At 39.6% G+C, this 20,751-nt stretch overlaps 1 protein-coding gene across 6 annotated transcripts in view; it reads left to right on the forward strand.

Annotated features, from left to right (window-relative positions):
- The window catches only part of NCOA5 (nuclear receptor coactivator 5), a 32,589-nt gene that overhangs the window by 3,318 nt on the left and 8,520 nt on the right, over nucleotides 1–20,751 (forward strand). For 3 of the 6 annotated variants that reach the window (XM_027078166.1, XM_027078171.1, XM_027078167.1), the window contains exons 2-4: nucleotides 8,569–8,635; nucleotides 17,241–17,567; nucleotides 19,235–19,371. In XM_027078166.1, coding sequence (XP_026933967.1) covers nucleotides 8,598–8,635; nucleotides 17,241–17,567; nucleotides 19,235–19,371 — 502 coding nt within the window. In that variant the 5' untranslated portion in view covers nucleotides 8,569–8,597. The remainder of the gene's footprint in view (nucleotides 1–8,568; nucleotides 8,636–17,240; nucleotides 17,568–19,234; nucleotides 19,372–20,751) is intronic. The other 3 variants (XM_027078168.1, XM_027078170.1, XM_027078172.1) reach the window with 1 other exon arrangement.

The following is a 20,751-nucleotide window of genomic DNA, read 5'->3' on the forward strand; positions in this document are numbered from 1 at the left end:
AAAGGATCAGGGTAAGGCCACTGGCTGAAGCAGCAGCACATTAGGGAAATATGAACTGTACTGACAGCTAAATATATAATACCAGCATGCCTGCTGCTTTTTAAATGGTGGTTTTATTACCACCAGATACGAGTATTTATAGGGATGGTCATTTTCATTCTTTATCCTGTCACTAAAAAATAAAAGATAATAGGTCAACTGGACCAATTACTTTTATGTTAAGAAAATAATTCCCCTCAAAGAATCAGAACTTTTCCAGACCATAAGACTCTTTTCCCTTTATTTCATGTTCAAAACAACATTATTGTTGACCTATGCAAAGACCAACAACTTTAGGCAAAGAGCAGGGGAACTTAAGTTGCATTAGTGAACAGTTATAAAGCAGAGTGTCTTATAACTTTAGTTCTAAAAAATATCTTGAGTGGTCCCCTGGTTTGGATCTGGAATGATTGAATTACTGCAGGTTAGGTTGATTCTGCAGTTAGTGGGCAAGCTTTGAAGAACTTTGAATTGTAAGTACTTTGGCTTGAAGTTGCATACTTAATCATGCAGTTGGAGATTGAGATAGTAATAACAAGTATTTAGGGTCAGAGATGATACAAGAAATTTATTTTTAATCTCTATTCAGAAATTACTTTTGATATCCAAAAGAAAAAAATAGGAAAAACATGACTTTCGCTCAATTTTACAACTTAGAGTTATAAATATATAATTGAACTTTTTTGCAGCCTTTGGTAAACTTACAGTAGGACAGCATCAGAATCACTAGAACAGCTTTTTGGAAATGCAGATTCTTGGATGCAGCTCCCCACCCCAACTCCTAACTGACCTATCTTTGGAAGAGAAAGCTAGAGAATCTGCCTTTCAGAAGCCACCCGTGCAGTTTTTATGTACGTTAAAGTTTTGAGAACCCCCGATGTAGGACTTTAGAAAATGAGCTTTCACTGAAAATGGAAGGTTGAAGCAGGTTCTAGTACTAATCTATTTGTATAAGATTACTAATGGGAATTGACAGCTCTGGTTTATGGTTGAGTTTCCGTTAATGCGTTTGTTTTAAGAGAGACATTAATTTTAACTATAAAATGTTTTTTGGCTTCATAGTTTGAACTAGAGGTAAGAAGAATAGTTATAATGTCTGGAGTTTTCAATATTTTAATCCCTTCCATTCACATCAGTCAGAGCTTTCACCTTATGGAGAAGAAAGCAGACCTACCAAGATTGCATGGTCTGCTTAATAACTTTAGATTTGCTTCACTTTGCTTGTAATAGTGTGAATGTGAAATTATATGTATGTGTCCATTTTTCTCTTTGTTGCATTTAGGTATGAAAGCAAAATGCCTCAGAAGTTCTAGCCCCTGCCAGCAAAACTATACTGACAGCTCTAGTTTGCAGAATTTAGAGAGAACTTTAATGAGTAGTTTGACCCTTTTTAGCCAAAGAAGTGGATAACATGCTGTTAAAAAGTGGCAAGCTTGGTGGTTAATATTTTTCCTGCCAGTTTGTAACTACAGGATTGGAAAAAGAAGCTTAAATTTTCAGGATACTTTTTAAATGATCAGATGAAATTGAAGGGAAGTGATGGACTGCACACTCCTTGTGGGGGGAGGGGGCACTGACCTTATAATTGGATATTATTATTACCTTTAGCACTATGGAAACTTGGGTTGATCCCATTTCCTTTGGAGGTTGCTATGTGATTATACTTTCTATACTGTTTTCAGGGATTGTATTTTTACAGATTTTAGCCATTGTGACATGTTCTTTGTAACATGTTTATGAGCTATTTCCCCTTGAACACAGGAGTTTAGAAGGGTTTTTAAATGGAGAACCTAATTATATGTTATGCATAAACTACAGGGATAAATAGATAATAGAGTAGTACTGTAGTTCCCAAATACCTGCCAAGAATCACCTGAGAAACTTGTTAAAATGCAGATTCCCAGGCTTCATCCTCAGATTCTAAAAGTTTGAGAAGGGTCTAGGAATCTGATTTTTAAACATCTTCTCAGATGGCGCTGATGTATCTTCATTAAAGAAATGTGATGTGGAGAGTGAAAAGAATATATATATAAATGAAGGGAGAGGGTGAGGAGTTGTTTAATGGGTATAAGAGTTAGTTTTGCAAGGTGAAAAAATGCTGGAGACCTGTTGCACAACTGTGTGAATATGCGTAACACTACTGAACCGTACACTTAAAAATAGTTAAGATGATAAATGTATATGATGTGTTTTTTATCACAATTAGATTTTTTTTTACGATATTAGAAAAAAATGAGGAAGAGCGGTTTGTTGTTTGTTTCTTCGTAATCAGTGGATTGTTGCTATTAAATACTGATTCCTCTGGCCATCAGTTCATTTTATATCCCTTTATTGAAGGTAAAATCATAACGTTTTAAATATTTTTCTCCCACATGGTCCCTTCAGTGTCAAACCAATGATCCTTGAAGGACATTATTATAATGGGCAGTATTTTGAATGTCTGAGGTTTAAATACATTCTTTTTTTGAATATACATACAGTAAACCTTCCTTAATTTGGCTTCACTGAAACTCTGTTTATGGTAGTTCAGCGCATAGCCTCCTAACAGGCCCTCTTGCCACCAATTTCTTCCTTTGCCATGGCAAAGTTTTTTGTTATCTAGTCTACTCTGGCTTGCATCTGTAATTCCTCTCTTTTCCTGCTCCTATCCTCCCATTCCCTACATTAAACTCCTATGGTATTTCTAACTTATGTCCTTCACACCACTCCTTTCCCTTTGCATGTGCTGTAGTGACTTCTCTCTTTCTGGTAAACTTCTGCTCATTCTTCAGGACTCATTTTAAATGTTACTTTTAGGCCTTCCCACCTCCTCCACCTCTCCTTTGCCCCCTATTCCTCCCAGTCTTCTCTCTGCCCTGCCACACATATACACATAGTTAGGCCTTCATTGTCTCTGCCACAATCCCACTTTAAATTATATTGTGATTATATACATGTGCCTCTCTCCTTTATTAAGCAGTGAACTCCTTTAAGGCAGAGACTTTAGCCTTGTTGTTTCCATATATCTTAAGACCTAGTATAGAGTGTGACACGTGGTATGTATAGAAGCATTTGATGTACTGTACTTTTTAAGTTCATTAATTTAGTTCTCTAAGGATCTCTACTTGTACAGTTTACTGAAATTTTACCTGTTTTAAATACACCTGTATTTTGAATTTTGTGTAGGTACAACTTTTTTAGTAGTTTAGATTAGCTCAACCTTTGTCAATCCAAATTAGTGAGCTTTTTCTCTTAGCTGATAATCTTGAATCAATATAACTAATACAGGTAGAATATCCACTTTATCAGGTTCAGAGAAATTAAGTGACTTGACTAAATCCGCCCCCACCCCCCCAAAGTAGGACTAGAACTCAGATTTGCTGATCCGAGCCAAGTGTTCTTTTCTCAAAAGAAGTCAAAAGGGCAGAAAATTAAATGTTGACAGAGAATTTTTGTCTGAGAGGTTGAAGTGAATAGAATGTCAGTAGCAAAAGCCAGAAACATTGTGGTTTGAGGTGATAGAAATCGAAGTTGTAATTGAATAAGCAGGTCCTATCCTATTGAGTGTCTGGGGCACTTACACATTGCAGTGACCAGCATAGACTGTGCCTTTTCCAGATTCCATCAGCATTTGATCAGGGAGTCCTCGCCAGTATTTAGAATGGAAATCAGGTCTTTCTACTCCCTGTTGGAGTCAGCATAACATGTTTAAGCACTTTAGTGTCAGACACCTGGTTTTGAGTTCTAGCTCTGCCTTTTGATCATCTTGTGACCTCAGCTAAGTCACTTAATTTCTCTAAACTTCAGATTTCCTCATTCACAAAATAGAGATCATAATAGTACTTAACTCCAAGAGTTGTAGAAAGGATTGCATGAGATAATGCACATAATGTTCTTATGCAGGCTCTTTCCCCCATTCCTGTTCCCTGGAATAATATTCTACCATTAAGGGCATAATAATTATTTTAATTAGAAATTGAAGGAGATAATCAAATATGAGGGAATGTGTAGTTTTCAAAGTGAGCTTAAAGGATTGATTTAGAAACAGCAAGCAGGGCATTCTCTTATCCCTGACTCTTTACAGTATAACGCATAAATGATACCCCTGATGTTACGATATATCATCAAAGTCATCTTCATAAATATAGTTTCAATGAGAAGTCCTGTCCTTTCCCTTCCCAGTTTTAGGAGTTACTGTGTGATATCCACTGTCTCATCAGTATGGTTTTCCAAGTACATCACCTTTGTCATCATGTATCTCCAATTTAATAATTCCTGATTGTTGGTTGGTTTTCAACTAGACCTTTTGGCAAGCTTTATTTCATTTGTAATCACTTATTGAAATTGTAGTGAATTCCCTGGTGGTCCAGTGGTTAGGACTCTGTGCTTCCACTGCAGGGGGCCTGGGTTCAATCCCTAGTCAGGGAACTAAGATCCTGCAAGCCCTGTGGCGCAGCCAAAAAAAAAAAAAGAGAGAGAAAAGAAATTGTATAGACTTCTGGGTTATTTCAACCAGTCGTGGTACTGTCAAATGTTGTGGTTCAAAATGCACTTGTTTAAACTAGTTCTCACTGTTTTCCATTGTGATAGTCTTTGAAGTATAAAAATTGGTTTTAAGGTGAAAAGAATTATTTTACAGTGATACAGTTAAAAAATAGAGCATGGGGCTTCCCTGTTGGCACAGTGGTTAAGAATCCACCTGCCAGTGCATGGGACGTGGGTTTGAGCCCTGGGCCGGGAAGATCCCACATGCAGCGGAGCAACTAAGCCTGTGCGCCACAACTACTGAGCCTGTTGTGCTCTAGAGCCCACATGCCACAACTGCTGAGCCCACGTGCCACAACTACCGACGCCCGAGCACCTAGAGCCCGTGCTCCGCAACAAGAGAAGCCACTGCAATGAGATGCCCGCGTGCCGCAACAACGCAGCCAAAAGTAAATAAAAAAAAAAATAGAGCCAAAGCAGTTTCTGATACTATGAATGAAACATGCATCTTTATTTATAACATATCTAAGAACATTGTGTGAACCCTGTCTGGCATATTAGTCTAAAATAAAATTGTAGATTAGGCATTGTGTCTTCCTTTGGGAGTTCTTTACCCCATTCTTTTGTGATTTAAAATAGCTCTGCCACTTCCTGTATAACATTATGTTTTCCAGATTTTTTTTGCATTTTTTCGTTTTATGTAAATCCCTTCAATTGATGCTGTTTTTCTTGTCTAAAAATTCTTACCTGAGTAGTACTTTTAACTGTTTTCACCCGTTGGAAATTATAGATATTCAGGTGAAAGTTAAGCACCTTGTGGTGATGGTGATTTTGAATGGCATTCACATTGCTAATAAATTGACAAAGTATAGAACTACCAACCAAACTGAGGTGGAAGAGACACTAAGAGACTGAGTTGCCCCGGATAAAGTAAAGCAGGACGGAAAAGAAGCACCATTTCTTCCCTTTTCTATGCAGAGGAGGCATTCCACCTCTCATTGGAGGCTCTTAAGTTACCACTGCCCTCTTGTTAGTTATATTCTCTCCAATTTTGTTTCCCACCTAATGTCCAGAAAGATTCCCAAATTGTCTTTCCGTCTGTTTTCCCTTCTCCTTTACATTAATATTTCTGTTTCCTTGGTGTAGATTATGTGTCTCAGTAAGGATTAAGAAATAAAATAATCTAATTCAACTAATTAATACAAAAGCCTCCTTTACCAGTCCCAGTATTTTCATTTTCAGAGAGAAACTTGTTCAAATGAACCTCCAATTGATGAGTTTTCAAATTGTTTGACAGAAAATTGGGATGGGGCAAGGTTTTTTTTTTCTGATTCTTTAAATCTTTGCTGTACCATGATAAGCCCCCTGAAGTTATTTCCACTTTTGGTAGCTTCTGTAGTCTTCCTGTATTTCTGAACTCCTAGGTTTTCCAAAAGTTCTGTGTGCATATATGTTAGGATTTTTTCTGTATGGGAATTGGTGGTGATAATAGTTTTTCATAACTCTCACTGAAAACCCCTCCACCTCTACCCTAACCTGAGCAGTGAGTCCTCTTAGATGGCAATGAGACTATCAAAATTTTCCAGGTCTCATTTTCTCCATATCTTACTCAAGATGGAGGTTTAAGGAACTCTTAAATAGGAATGAATAAACAAACACTTGACATACCACACTAAAAGTTTGCTAACTCCTAAAATTAAGAAAATAGTCTAAGAATTCTCTTTTTTGCAAAAGAAACATAAGCCACACCATCCAAATATAATTCCTTTGTACTACTCCATGAAAATAGATACTAGGAGGCAAATTATAATCAGAATCGTTTAAAGATATAATCTTGAATTTTTAAATCTTTCAAATGATTGCAAAAAAATTTCACCGACTTCAAAGGAAAATATTTACCTCCTTCATTCTAACTGGAACCAGTTTTGCTCCAAAGGTGTATGGTACACGACTACTTTGGTCTCCCCAGTCCTGTATATAATGGCCCTCACAGAATTGGATATAATTATACAATGTAGTAGTCCTTTTCATATGATGAGGGCAAAATTATATAGTATTTATAGGCACCAATTAGAGTAGTACCATATGTTCCATGTCACCTAAACATTTGCCAGGTCAAGTCAGTGTTTAGATGAGTTCTCTTCATTCACAAGGCCATTTAATAATACATGGAATCCTGCTGGGAAATATGGTACCTATTTATTTATTTTTAAATAGCTATTTATTTGGTTGCTCCGGGTCTTAGTTGTGGCAAGTGGGCTCCTTAGTTGCGGCAGGCAGGCTCCTTAGTTGCGGCTTGTGGGCTCCTTAGTTGTGGCATGTGAACTTTTAGTTGTGGCACGCATGTGGGATCTAGTTCCCTGACTAGAGATTGAACCCAGGCCTCTTGCTTCGGGAGTGTGGAGTCTTATCCACTGCGCCACTAGGGAAGTCCCTATGGTACCTGTTTAAAAAAATCTGCACACCACCAACACCACTCCCCATGTATTCCAGAGATACTTTGAAAACTACTTAAATAAAGACATTACATTTGTCTCTGAATCATAGTCAGCGTATATTAGAAAGCAGTACAAAGTAAGTGAGCAGACTAGGTGAGTAGGCCCTTCTAAACCTGAACTGATACTCTTCACAATTACATATAAAAGGAACTAGATATTCCCTGTAAGACCTGTCATTATACAACATGTAATTCAGGCCTTAGTGAACTTTAAGGGTTGCAACTTGTGACATGCAGTACCAAACCCATGGTCAGGTATTACTGGCCAAGTCCTTTAGAGAACATATTTTGTTACCTTCAGTTTGGTCAAAAGCCATTCTACTAAAGATAATGGGCTTTGACTTAAAATGGAATTGAAGATCATTCTCATTTGAACAGGAACTCACAAGTTGACAACATAGCAGGGTAAAGGCTATCCAAGACCTCTTAAGTTTTGTTATTACTGAGGTCTTTCACATGATAAGATTCTGGTTAGAATTTTTCAAACACATAATTACTATTTTAAAGCACTCTATGTGAGTGCTTAATACCATTTAATGTCACTAGATACACTGTTAACTGCTTAATATAGAACAAGGGGAATAAAATTACACTGCAGCAGAAAGCAGTTTTATTTCTCCATTTACTAAAGTATGAAATCTTTAATGTACTTATTTATCTTTAAGGCATATAAAAATTGTCAAGTATTATCTTTGGGCATGGATTGGTACTTTAGATACTTCATCAGTTTTTTACTTACATAATGGTGTTTTTATTATTCAGTTTTTGCAGAGCAGGTTTGTTTTGTTTTTAGCAGGGAGGCTTTAACTGCACAAATTGGCTTTCTGTAAGTTTGTATGTTTCCACTGTTCTTTATCTGGTTGTGTATGCTAGGCTTCTGTAACGAAAACTTACAATGAGTGTTTTATTACCTAACCTTACTATACCAGATGCCAGTTTTTATTCTTAGGTACTTGACTATGAGGGTTATAGATGTTAACATGTCATATACTTTGTTTAGAAAATAATAAATTTCTTTCCTACATCTCATCCTGGAAGATTCTATCCAGTGGAATGCAACACAAGGCAAACTAAAAGGAGGCCCTGCTTCATGGAATATTCGAAGTTTTAAGACAGTGGATTCCAGCCATTACTTCTTTATAGCATAAAATGGAACGATTTGCCTTTGCTCTTTCTTTTTTTTTTTTTAATTCTCTTTCTTCCTTTCTCCTCCCTCAAAAAAGAATCTTATAGCTGGTTCTCCAAGAGTTTAGAAGACAACCTTTTCCCCTTTCAGAGGGGGCAGTTGTTAGGTTTAGGCTTGGCATAGTGTTAAAGCATTGACATAATCAGTTTTACACAAATTATGTGTTAGCTAGAAAACTGAGGGACATTCCCTACGAAGCCATGACAATGTACTGCCGTAACTTAATAAAAATTGCCCAAGTGACTGTGCGTCTGCTGAATGGATTTTCTTACACCATCTGGTTGTCATTGTAGTTTTTTTGTTGTTGCTTTCATTTGAAATGTGCTGATGATCTTGTTTTTATTCCGTAGCATTGAACAGATGGGTTGATTATTCTTTTCAGATATTAATAAGGCAGCGGAAAGAAGAAATATGAATACGGCTCCATCAAGACCCAGCCCCACACGAAGGTAAAGTACCCTGAAGCAGTGAGTTACCTTGGGAGAGTTGGGCTCTGGGGAGTTAAGCCCAACTTCGTACATCAAGGGTCTTTTCTTCCCCCCAACAAATCAGAAACGCTCAAGCAAACAATAAGAACATGAACCTTGTGTGAAGGGCCTTGCTGCTTTTTTAAAACTTACATCAGGAGATGCAGAGGAAGCTTTGTGTTTTCCGTGACAAACCCAGCAAGTTCAGCTTGCAACATAAGTTGCAGGCGATTGGAAGAGGATAAATCTCTGTCTGTCCCCAGCTCACGTGTCAATGGGAGCCTCCACAGCAGGAGTGCCCAAGGGTCGTTGGTGTGTGCTGCGCTGCACTGCAGCAGGCAGCAGAGATTCGACTCTTCATTCCAAATGGCTGCTGGTCCAGATGTTAACCCAGGTTTACAGAAAGTGCTGCTTGAGAGATTGCTACTGTGCCTGTGCTGCAGATCCCCTGTGTGCTCGCATGCTTGGGTTACCTATCGAGGGGAAATAAAAAGGGCAAAAACACCCCACCTCTCAGAAGTCTCCCTTTTTCTTAGCTTTCCTGGAAATAAAAGGCATTTCCCCAGATGTTCTTCCACTATTTACAAAAGAGGTAGTCCTGATGTGTATCCTCAAGGTGTGCATTAAATTGGTCCCTTCTCTTAAAGAAGAGCCTTATTAACGTTACCATTTATACCAAAGATGAGAATATTATATTCAAACTGTCTGGCTCCGTAAACAGCACACAAGTGGATGTAGTGTGTGCGGTTTTGTGTGGAATGTGGACATATATATCTCATATCTGGTGTCTCTTCATGGCCCAAGTGGATATTCAGCATGGGTTTTGACTTTTCCCCTAAGTAAAACGCCAGTTTTCTGCCTAAACTATATACCACAGTAAACTACATTTCATATGATAAACTGAACACTGCTGAGTACAATGAATCCTAGTCTGTACTGGTAGCTCCACAGGTCACCTAGGGATATACCCAACTAGCTGGGCATTTACACATAACATACAGTTGTCCTGCTTTGGACCAAAAACACCTATAGTTTGTTACCTACTTATAGGAAGGAATGGCTGCTGTGTGTTTGGTGTATATGCCCCCACTTGGATGTGAGGATATTTTCTAAGCTACCAGGATTAAATTACGCGTGTCTGTTCTGCAGAGCTCAAGCAGACCCTAGAGGCAAAGTAATGCTGCTGATTTCAGTTAGATTCTTTGAGCACTCTGCCTGCACAGAGGAGTTGAGTCTGACACCACAACTATAGCTACACCACAGCTGTTAGGTGGATACCCTGGTCATCCATTGGTTTCACTGCAGAAATGAGCATATACATTGGTATTCTGTTTGTTCTCTCTAACACCATAACGAACACCTGCAGCTTGCAGGTAAATACTGTATTGATTCATTTTGTGTGTATGTGTGAGTATGCTAAAGAACATAAACGAATCCTGTAGAACTTCAGCAAATCCATATAATGTCTGCTTCCGTTGTGCTGCATCTAACCATGCTGCAGATGTTGGGCAGTCCCTTCTGTGTTGCTCCTTGCCCCAGTAAACATGGAATACAGGTGGCTAAGAGTTTGCATCTGTTGGTCAGAAATATGGGGCTCCACTGGAAGTTGTGGTTGCTAAATGACTTGAAAGGAGATACGGTGTATACCTAATTTCTAAGGAGCTCTAGTGTGTGTGTTTCTGAAGTAGGTAGCTTACCAGGAGTGTGGAATTGGTCACTATAAAACACTCCATTGGTAAAATCCTCCTCCTTTCTGTTGTCCCCATGATGCTTATGATCTCTAGATAATGTTGGTGTGTTTCCGCAGGCAAAAAAGGGGGAGTGCACATCGCAGAATACAGAGTAGTTCCCATTTGTGCTATGGATTGAGAAGAATATTTTATGTCATTCCATTGACAGTATACCTAACCAGATGCTTTTAACATTTCCAGTTGATTGTAGGCATTCAACCTGCATTGGCAATGTAGGGGAAATAACCAACTCACCTGGTTGGAATCCAATATAGCCATTGCCAGGGCAATTTACATTTTAAATTGCATTAAATTTAAAAGATTAATTTCATCCCAACCTAAAATGCCACTCCATAATTTCATCTGTGATAGAAGAAATATTTTATGCTGTTTTTCTTCTTTTAATACCCCCCCCAAGGAAAAACATACAAACAACATTGGAGGGGGCCTTTTAAAATGTTCTCCTTAACCAGATTTACAAATATAAATACACGTTACCTTTATATACCTTTTAATATATCATCTTCCTCAGAAATAAATTCTAAAATGAGGTTGTTTGGGATGTGGATAGGGCTGTGGCTTCCCACTTTATTTACAATCAATAGAAGGGACAGCTAGGCTAATTCAAATTCCATTAAGAATCAGTCTTCCTTGGTGATAGTCCCTAACTGGATTCCTCATCGTGGTGTTTGCCATGATTAAGTTTCATATAGTCATGCTTTAGTAAGGTTCGGGGAAGAGGGATGTTCACATTTAGTAAAATCTTTTCTGGGCCCCATCTAAAAATCTAAGCAGAGTTTTTTTACATTTAATAAAAATAAAAATTTTCAAACCTTGAAGCCAGATAAATTGAACATTGTATTCAGAATAGAACACTAACATTTTGATCATTGCCCTGATCACGAATTATCTCAAGATATACCAATAGGTATATCTACCAATAGGGTAGAAATAAAATACAGTAAGTAGGCAAAGTGTGTGGTTAGTCTGGAAGGGGCTAATCATTTCTCTGAGGGTGAACACTGGATAGCACTGTCTTTTTGGGTGCATGCTTCCAGTCAGAACCTTGAGATAATTCCAAGCGAACCAGTATGTTGACAACAATCCAACTGCCTTCATTTGGCAACCCTAATCATTTTATGTGCCCCCAGGCATAGAGAAATGCATTATTCACAGGAAAAAACCCCACTACCTATAGCACACATTTCCCTTAAGTTGTAACTCTGCGTCTTCAGTGTTGCTACTTTTAATAAGAGAATTGTTTTTAAGCATGTTGGCAGGACCTTTGTAACATCTTGTTTTGCTGGACTTTAACCTTGAGTGTCAAAACACCTCAGTATCTTTGGGAGTTTTCACAGGATTATCACCTCTTCAAATGTCTCTGTAAGCCACGGTTCTGCTGGCTTTGCTCTCCGTTCAGTAATATGCCTCCCTAATGACTCCAGCTGTCAGAATGTGGTTCTGACAATATTGGCCCAGCCAAGCACAGAATTCTGCATCAGGGATCCCTGCTCTGGATCAGATTTCAGCCTGAATTCTCATCATTTAATCCTTGGACCACTTCATTGGACTCCATTGTATGCATTGAGTACATTGCATAGTTACCATGCAGCTTGTCTAGCATTGGTGCTAGGCATCAGTCCTTACCTTCCTCAGAGACTGGACCATGATTCTAGTCGTACCTCAGTTCTCAGTTTTCATCTTCAGCTCAACACTTCGGCAATCCAGGTCTGGAATATATCCTTATGCAGACGTGGCCTCCAAGTGAGACTCTGCATTTCCTAAACCTTCCTGCATGACCTGAAAAAAAGCAAATAGAATTAACTTGTCTACATCAAGAACTCTGCAGAGAATTTCCCTATGTATTCGTGAAGGATGTTAGGCCTGGTGCCTCTTTGGTGAAAATCATCAAGGATTGGTTCATCAAAAATAACCTCGTCATCATCAACTATATTTCAGTTCTTTAAAGAAGAAAAGAAATAACCTAACTGTAGACAAGTTTCTTATGTAGCCCGAGGTGATTTCTGTGTATCCACAGTGTTAATTCCTTTGATAACTGCTTGCTCCTTGGGTATGAGACGGCCCTAGCTCTAGGTGGGCTTCACAATTAAAGATTGCAGGCTGTGATTACCTCTGCACTAACACTTAAAGAAGAGCCGTCAGTTCTCAGCAAGTGCCGCCTCTCTCTACCAACAGAAGAGTCGTATTTGTGTTTGAGAAAATCATCAGTGTGCTTCCTAGGGAGAAGCATGGGCACTTATAAAATTTGGATTTGTAATGTGTGATATCTCATTGCACCCCATTATCCTACCGGCACCTAATGGCAAAATTCTGTACAAGTCTGTTGTCTCTGTTTCTAACAGCATGGAGCGCATGGTGGGGGACCAACATCACACAGCAGCCGGCCATTTAGAGAATGGTATTTGTGGACAGTATCTGTGACAGAACAGAAGTACGAAGAGCTGATGAAGGATTTTTTTTTCAGGAGCAAAAAAAAAAAGGCTGGCCTCCCAAGGAAAATATTAATGTGAACAGAAAGAAAAAAAGGAGATGCTGACAAAGAATAGGACAGAGGCCTTCCTCCCTAACCTTCTGTACAGCCAAGGCCAAAGGACACCATCCTGGGCTTGAGGTCTCAGTCTCTAGACAAAGAGAAGCTCAAAGTACATCAGTTGTCCAAGATAATCATCTTATCAGTAAGCTGTCAAATGCCTAGTGCTCTGCATACCCCTATCATCCCCAGGAAGAGGAGCACTTCTACCAGAAGCACCTCACTTGCCATGGTTTTTCCCTTCACCCATCCCTCCTTACCTCTCAGATGTTTCCAAATGGTGTGACTTTATTTCTCTCAAGGCAAAGAGTATTTGGCCTTTTCCCCCCTCCTGCTGAATAGCTGAGGAATTTGCAACAGAATTTTAGTGGGTTTTATCATTTGCCTTCAGTTTGTGGACTCTAGTTCTGAAATTTCTTTAACAACTATTCAGTTTCTTTTTAGCCTCTAGTGACCTAGTACCTGAGGGTACAATGCATTGGTCTCCAGTTAAACACCTCTGGTACTGTGGGATGATATAGTGAACTGTATTCTCCAGAAACTTACTTCTAACCCATTTGTTATCTGAGGTCAAGCATCTCATTCAGCAGGCTTCATCCTTGCGGCACTCTGAATCCTGCACACTGTACCACCTTTTTGTTACCCGGTTCTTGCTTTGAGAAACATGTTGGGGCCAGAAGCAGGAGCCCTTTTGTTCTGGGGAGTTCTTTGTTTGGGTTCTAAAGTGACCTTAAAGGGTTTTTTGTTTTTGCCTCCAGAAGAGCAGCAGTCTGCCATACTGCTCGTCTTTTGGAGAAAGGAAAAAAGCGTTGCCTTTTCATTTTAGAGAATTACTATCCTCTCTGTCCCTGCTTCTACCACTCCTTTGGTTCTTCCCCATGTGAATATTGTCTCTTCTACATTTTTACCCAGAAGGTAATTGAGGGGAAATTTGTAGTTTTGTTGCACACAGACTTTAGATTCATTGAGGGGAGGAGAGTGCTTGCCTTCCCAAACTGGAAGCACGAACCCAGATTTGGGGAATCTAGGGTGTTATGGTCAACCTCCAGGGAAAACTCTTGACAGGTGAGTAAGGTATTTCAGTGGATTCAAAAGAATGAGCACCAAATATGGCATTTATAATTATCCTGAGTCTGTGAGAAACATGCTCTGACATGGTGTTCTTATCCCTGTCCCCACCCCTGTTTTCACCAGCCCACGGCTTTGTGTGGTCTGTGGTCTGTCAGGTTCATGATCCCTTTCAGCCTTGATTGCCAGGGAACACTTGAAATCTGATTCCACCTCTAATAGCTGTTTCTAACTGCTCCCCAAGGCAGGTTTATCTGCTGATCATTAATCCAGAAATACTTTACAGTTGTCCCTTTCCATTAGATCCTGGGTATTTGCCCATATTATACACTAGATCAGATGTTACACGTGTTAGGCGGATTTATGTGACATAATAAAAGTTGAAGTAAAAATCTTGGTTAGTCTGCACTTTATTTTAATAGGAAAAATGTTTAGCTGTCCTCATTTAAATTCTCTAGTCTCCCATATGTTTGCTCCCACAAATCAGGAGTACTTGTGAGCCTTAAAACATATGACAAGGACTTTTCATAGAAGCAGAATTGGCATTTAAATTGTTTTTGCTGTGACCATGTGGATGAAGTGAAATTGAGGTTCTCTTCCAAGCTGAGGGCATCATGATGAATGCCCATATGTGTAGTCATGGTAGATAACAAAACTATAAAGAAAACATGGTGCCTGCTCTTGAGAGGCTTACATTTTAGTTGAACAATTCAATTCATTAAACATTTACTGAACTCTTTTCTGCGTCCGATGGATACAAAGCATTTGGAAGAGCTTACTGTTTGGTAGGGAAGCCATGTAAACAAATAACTACAGAACAGTGTGATAAGTGCAGCAGTAGAAATATGTGTGCAGAGCAAGACTCATTTAACATATTCATGGAGCGTCTGCTACATGCCAGACAATATAAACCTATGCGGTGGCTTTATCATGGAGAGTGAAACTGACATTCCTTGTCCTCATGGACTTACAGTCTAGTAGGGCAAACAGACATTAAACAAATTGATAATGCGACGTCAAATTGTGATAAATGACGTCAAATTGTGATAAATGAGTGAAAACAAAGTGCTGTGAGAGAAAGTGGCCAGGATTTAGGGACAGAAGATAAACTTTTAAACTAACAGAATCAGGGAGTAAGGGATACTTAAGCCTGAGACCTGGAAAATGAGTATGGATTCGTTCCTGCTACTCAAGTAGAGGCATCAGGAAAAACCTTGACTAGTTATAGCTGAAAAGTCAGTATGGTAAGAAAGTGGTGAACTAGGGAGAAGGTGAGACTAGGTTGGAGAAGACAGGAGCCAAGGCCAGGGGGAATCTTACTAGCCTCAGTAGAGATTTTAGACTGAATTCGAAATACTGTGGGAAACCAGTGAAGGGTTTTATATGTGTAAAAGATCACTTTAGAGTAATCTGGAGAAAGATTGGGAAACAGGCAAGAGGAGAAGTGAGGAGACTGCTTTAGAAGGCTCTTACTGTGGTTTTGGGGTTGGCCTTCAGTGGTACTTTATAGAGGTAAAGAAACGGGCAGAATGGACATTAATTTCAGAGAAAGAGTTAACAGAATTTGGAAATGTGATTGGAAGAGTGGATGCGACTTTAAGGAAAGGATGACATCCAGTTTCCTGGCTTGAGCAACTGAGTAGGTAGATGAGATGGAAAAGAATGGAGGAGGAGCATATTTGTTGGGAAAGATCAAGAGTTCAGGGTAGGTTCTATGGAGGAGGTAATCCTTAAAGTGGGTCACACGGGAAGACGTAAAAAGGTAAACAGATCAAGATGAGTAATAGAAATAGTAAGTGCTCAGAGAGTTTAGCAGGAGGGGTCAGCGGTTGCTAGAGATTAGAGATTCCTTGGAAGACATGGGACATGAACTTGCCTTTGAGGATTGGGTGACACCAGAGTTAGTGCAAGAAGAACATTCCACGTTGAAAAGCCGTATGAACAGAAATACTGAGATGCGTAGTGTGAGTTAAGTCATAAGAACAGCTTAAGTAAAACTAAGGAGGTTGGATCAGGAAATGGGGGAGAAATAATAAATGCAAAGGGGCCAGATCTGTTAGGGAAGGGTGCCCAGAAGCGTGATAGCCAAGCTGCAGTTGGTAACAGGTGGAAATTCAGATGATTAATCTGGTATTTGCTGAATGAATTGAAATCTGGAAGATTGGGTTTTGATTTTGTTTTTTGGAAACTCTTGGTGGTGCCAGCATAAAAATAAGAGTTTGCATTGAACTTAGAAATCCAATGAGAATGAACAAGGAAAACAAACAGGATTCAAGTGACTTAGTGGAGATAGAGAGGAAAAATCAGTTAACTTTCAAGAACTTAAACCATGGTAAATGGGAAGATGATTTTAGGTAGAAATGAAAAAGTCAGTCTGGGCCTGATTGGGTTGAATAAGAAGTTGGGGATGAGTTCCCAGTTGGGTGGGATGTCTCATGAAGAATATTGAAGCAGATCAGGCCAAACATACCTGTGACTTCAAATACTGGTTTTTTTTGGTTTTTTTTTTTTAAACAAAAAAACACCTTGGCAAAAAAGGAACCAGGTTCTACATAAACCTCAGACTGAGAGAGACCACTTCTCAATAAGTATGTTAAGAAGGTAGAGAAACTGAGTGTACCTGTACCTGACTGTATGTCTCATATTGTACTTCTTTCTTTTTTCCCCTTAATTTGATTAATCCTGCTAGATGTTTTAAGTGACGGTTTTCTGTACTTTAAGGACAACGCCTTTGATCACCGTTACTTTGTATGAGATGGTGCCGTTTGCTCATTTTTTCTTCATGAGTCTTGCCCCGTATTATGACACACACACACGCACGCATGCAACGTTCCGCCCCTTTTAAAGTCTCTTTCGAACAAGTCTGATGGGAGGAAATAGGTTCTGAGGGAAGACACTTTCACTTTGAAAATCTGTTGAGATAGAGATGATAGTTTGACATGTATACAGAATACTGAATTAGTCCCTGAAGCCTGATAGACACTATGATCCCAGTCAGAACTTTTGACTCTGGATCATACATTCTTCCCTCAATATCCTAATCTTTTGAGATTCTAGAACCTACTAGTCTTTATTTGCTGACCAGATGGTAACTATCCTTAAAATTTTGATCACGTTCTCACTGACTGCCGTATTTTAGAGAAAAATGCTTGGAGGGTGGGGGCTTCCTCCAATAAAGAGCTGAAAGGTTGGCTCCTTCAATTTCTTTGTCTTAGCATTTTCTTGCTACCTCCCACAGGGATCCATATGGCTTTGGAGACAGCCGAGATACAAGACGCGATCGATCCCCCATTCGAGGAAGTCCAAGAAGAGAGCCCAGGGATGGCAGAAATGGCCGGGATGCTCGAGATAGCAGAGACATGCGAGACCCCCGAGATTTGCGGGACCACAGAGAGAGCAGAGACATTCGGGATCACAGAGACAGCAGAAGTATGCGTGATGCTCGGGACATGAGGGATCCTAGAGACTTTCGTGACCTAAGAGACTCTAGGGATTTTCGAGATCACCGGGACCCCATGTATGACAGATACAGAGATATGAGAGACTCCCGAGATCCCATGTACAGGTACCTGTATAGCTATTCTGCTTGGTTTTTTTGTAATAGTCTTTTTTATGTGTGTTCTGCTGAACTAATGGAAAGCTCTGTATAGCAGTGACTTTATCAGCCCTATATTTCCAATGTCTGTCAAATGGTAGATGTGCTGCTTAATAAGTATGTGGTGAATGTGTGAATGATGATGAACTGTGCTTAGTGAATGAATCTCCCTGTGGCCTCTGAAAGGCAACATCATGCAAATGGAAAAAAAGATGGAGTACAAATTGTTTTGGCCGTGCAAAACCGCAGGGAAGATGCACAAATGGCCAATAAATACGTGAAAAGATGCTCGACATACTTAGTTATCAGAGAAATGCAAATTAAAGCCACGATGAGATACCACTTCATACCTACTAGGATGGCTATAATAATTTATTTAAAAAAAAGTGTTGGCGAGGTGTGGAGAAACTGGAATCCTCATACATTGCTGGTGGGAATGTAAAGTAGTATGGCCACTGTGAAAAAGTTGGGCGGTTCCTCAAAAAGTTAAATATAGTAGAATTAATGATCCATCAGTTCCGCTCCTGAATATATAGCCAAAAGAATTGAAAAGAGGAACTCACACAGATGAATGTGAATGTACATAGCAACACTATTCACGGTAGCCAGAAGGTAGACACAATTCAAATGTCCATCAATAGATGGATAAAAAAATGTGATATATCCATAAAACAATATTATTCAGCCATAAAAAGAAAGGTAATTCTGACACCTGCTACAACCTTGATGGTCCTTGAAAACATTATGCTACGTGAAATAAGCCAGACAGACACAAAAGACAAATACATGTTTTCACTTATATGAAGTATTTAGAAAAGGCAAATTCATAGAGACAAAGTAACAGCAAAGGGGGTTGACTCTGTGTTCGGGGTGATGAAAAATTATTTATGTGGATTTTTTGATTTTTTTGGTTTTTAACCACAGTTTTTCAAAAGCACAGGGAAGGAGGCTTGGGATGAGGGCATGGAATGGTTCCTCAAAACTAATATCAATCATTACTACCAGGGCTTCCCTGGTGGCACAGTGGTTAAGAATCCGCCTGCCAATGCACAGGACGCGGGTTCGAGTCCTGATCCGGGAAGGTCCCACATGCCGCGGAGCAACTAAGCCCCGTGTGCCACAACTACTGAGCCTGTGCTCTAGAGCCCTCGAGCCACAACTACTGAAGCCCGTGTGCCTAGAGCCCATGCTCTGCAACAAGAGAAGCCACCGCAATGAGAAGCCTGCGCACCGCAACGAAGAGTAGCCCCCGCTCACCACAACTAGAGAAAGCCCATGTGCAGCAACGAAGACCCAACACAGCCAAAAATAAATAAATAAAATAAATAAAATTTAAAATAATAATAATAATAATTACTACCAGTTATTTTGTATTTACTTTAGGCCAGAGAGCTTACTTTATGCTGAGAGCTTTCTGTACATCCTCCCAGTCATTTTGGAAGGTAGGTTAACTCAGTCCCAGCCACAGAGCTGATAAGCAGTGAGTCCCAGATACTAATTTCGTTTGTCTGATCCCAAAGTCCTGTGCCTTACTGTGCCTTACTTCCTCACAGACAACTGGGTCTTGAAGAATTCTCTGTATTTGATTTTTGCAGGATAAGACTTTTAACTTTGCGCACATTTCTGTAACTTTCCAGGAGAGAAGGCTCTTACGACCGATACCTGCGAATGGATGACTACTGCAGGAGGAAGGATGACTCTTACTTTGACCGTTACAGAGATAGCTTTGATGGACGAGGCCCTCCAGGCCCAGAAAGTCAGTCTCGTGCAAAAGGTAAAGTAGCAGAAACAGCACTTAGCACTGGTAGGACACTTTACAAAAGAAAGAGGAAGCTAATAACCAACTAGAAAGGGGCTAATGACTTGGCTAAGCAATTCACAAAAAGAAGAAATACAAATATCCTATTCATGTGTAGAGAACATTCAGCTTGAAAATCATTTTTAAAATGCGAAGTAGTACCGTCATCTGGTTTAGTCATCTAACAAGAAGAAATAAATACGAAATTCCAGCAATAAGAAAAAAAATGAACAAAAGATGGGAGCAGAAGAGGTCATTTGCTTTTTTTTTGCTCATTGACCAAGTAAAACTGTTTGCATTATCTATGTAGTATGTGGGGTTTTTTGTTTTATTTATAATTTTTACCTAACAGCATCTACTTTTTAGGTAAAGACAAACATGTTTTTTATTGATAAAAGCCTTGATTTTCTCAATATATTCAATACATCTTTAAAGATTTTTAGATTGTTTTACACCTGGTCAAGTTAAGAACCTCTTTTTTTCTTTCTCTCTCTCTCTCTCTCTCTCTCTCTCTCTCTCACTGCATTGGGTCTTCGTTGCTGCTCTCAGGCTTTCTTTAGTTGAGGCGAGCAGGGGTCACTCTTCGTTGCAGTGCGCAGGCTTCTCACTTCGGTGGCTTCTCTTGATGCAGAGCACGGGCTCCAGGCCCGCGGACCCCAGCAGTTGTGGCATGTGGGCTAGTAGTTGTGGCTTGTGGGCTCTAGAGCACAGACTCAGTGGCTTTGGCGCACGGGCTTAGCTGCTCCACGGCATGTGGGATCCTCCTGAACCAGGGCCCGAACCCGCATCCCCTGCGTTGGCAGGCGGACTCTTAACCACTGTGCCACCAGGGAAGCCCAAGAACCTCATTTCTAATTTGTTACAAAACTTACACTTTACTGCCTGATTTTGTTTGTTTGGGGTGGGGGTTGTGTTTGTTTGTTTACTGCCTGATTTTTTTTAAACAAATTACAATTACCTGTCAATAGGGGACTTAAATAGTTGTCCCAAAAATGAAAATTAGAATAATAATGAAATACCATCTTTTACCTATCAAGTTGGCAGGAGGTTTTTTTGGTTTGTTTTTTGTTTTGTTTTTTAATGACAATACTCAATGTTGACTAAGATGTGGAGAAATAGCACTAGGTGCTCCACCCCTGTGAAAGGATAAATTAGTAACAGCCTTTCTAGAGGGCATTTTGGCAGCATGTATGAGATTAAAACAACCATGCCATTGAATCCAATCATTCCATGTCAATGGATTTATAATAGTAAAAGACAATAATAAGGGTTATTTTTAGGAGGTAGTCTAGAGGATTAATTCAGAGAAGTGTGTGTGTGTGTGTGTGTGTGTGTGTGTGTGTGTGTGTGTGTGTG

This window comes from Aethalodelphis obliquidens, unplaced genomic scaffold (assembly GCF_003676395.1).
Source record: "Aethalodelphis obliquidens isolate GAN/ISIS:26980383/991018 unplaced genomic scaffold, ASM367639v1 scaffold42, whole genome shotgun sequence".
Lineage (NCBI taxonomy): Eukaryota > Metazoa > Chordata > Mammalia > Artiodactyla > Delphinidae > Aethalodelphis > Aethalodelphis obliquidens.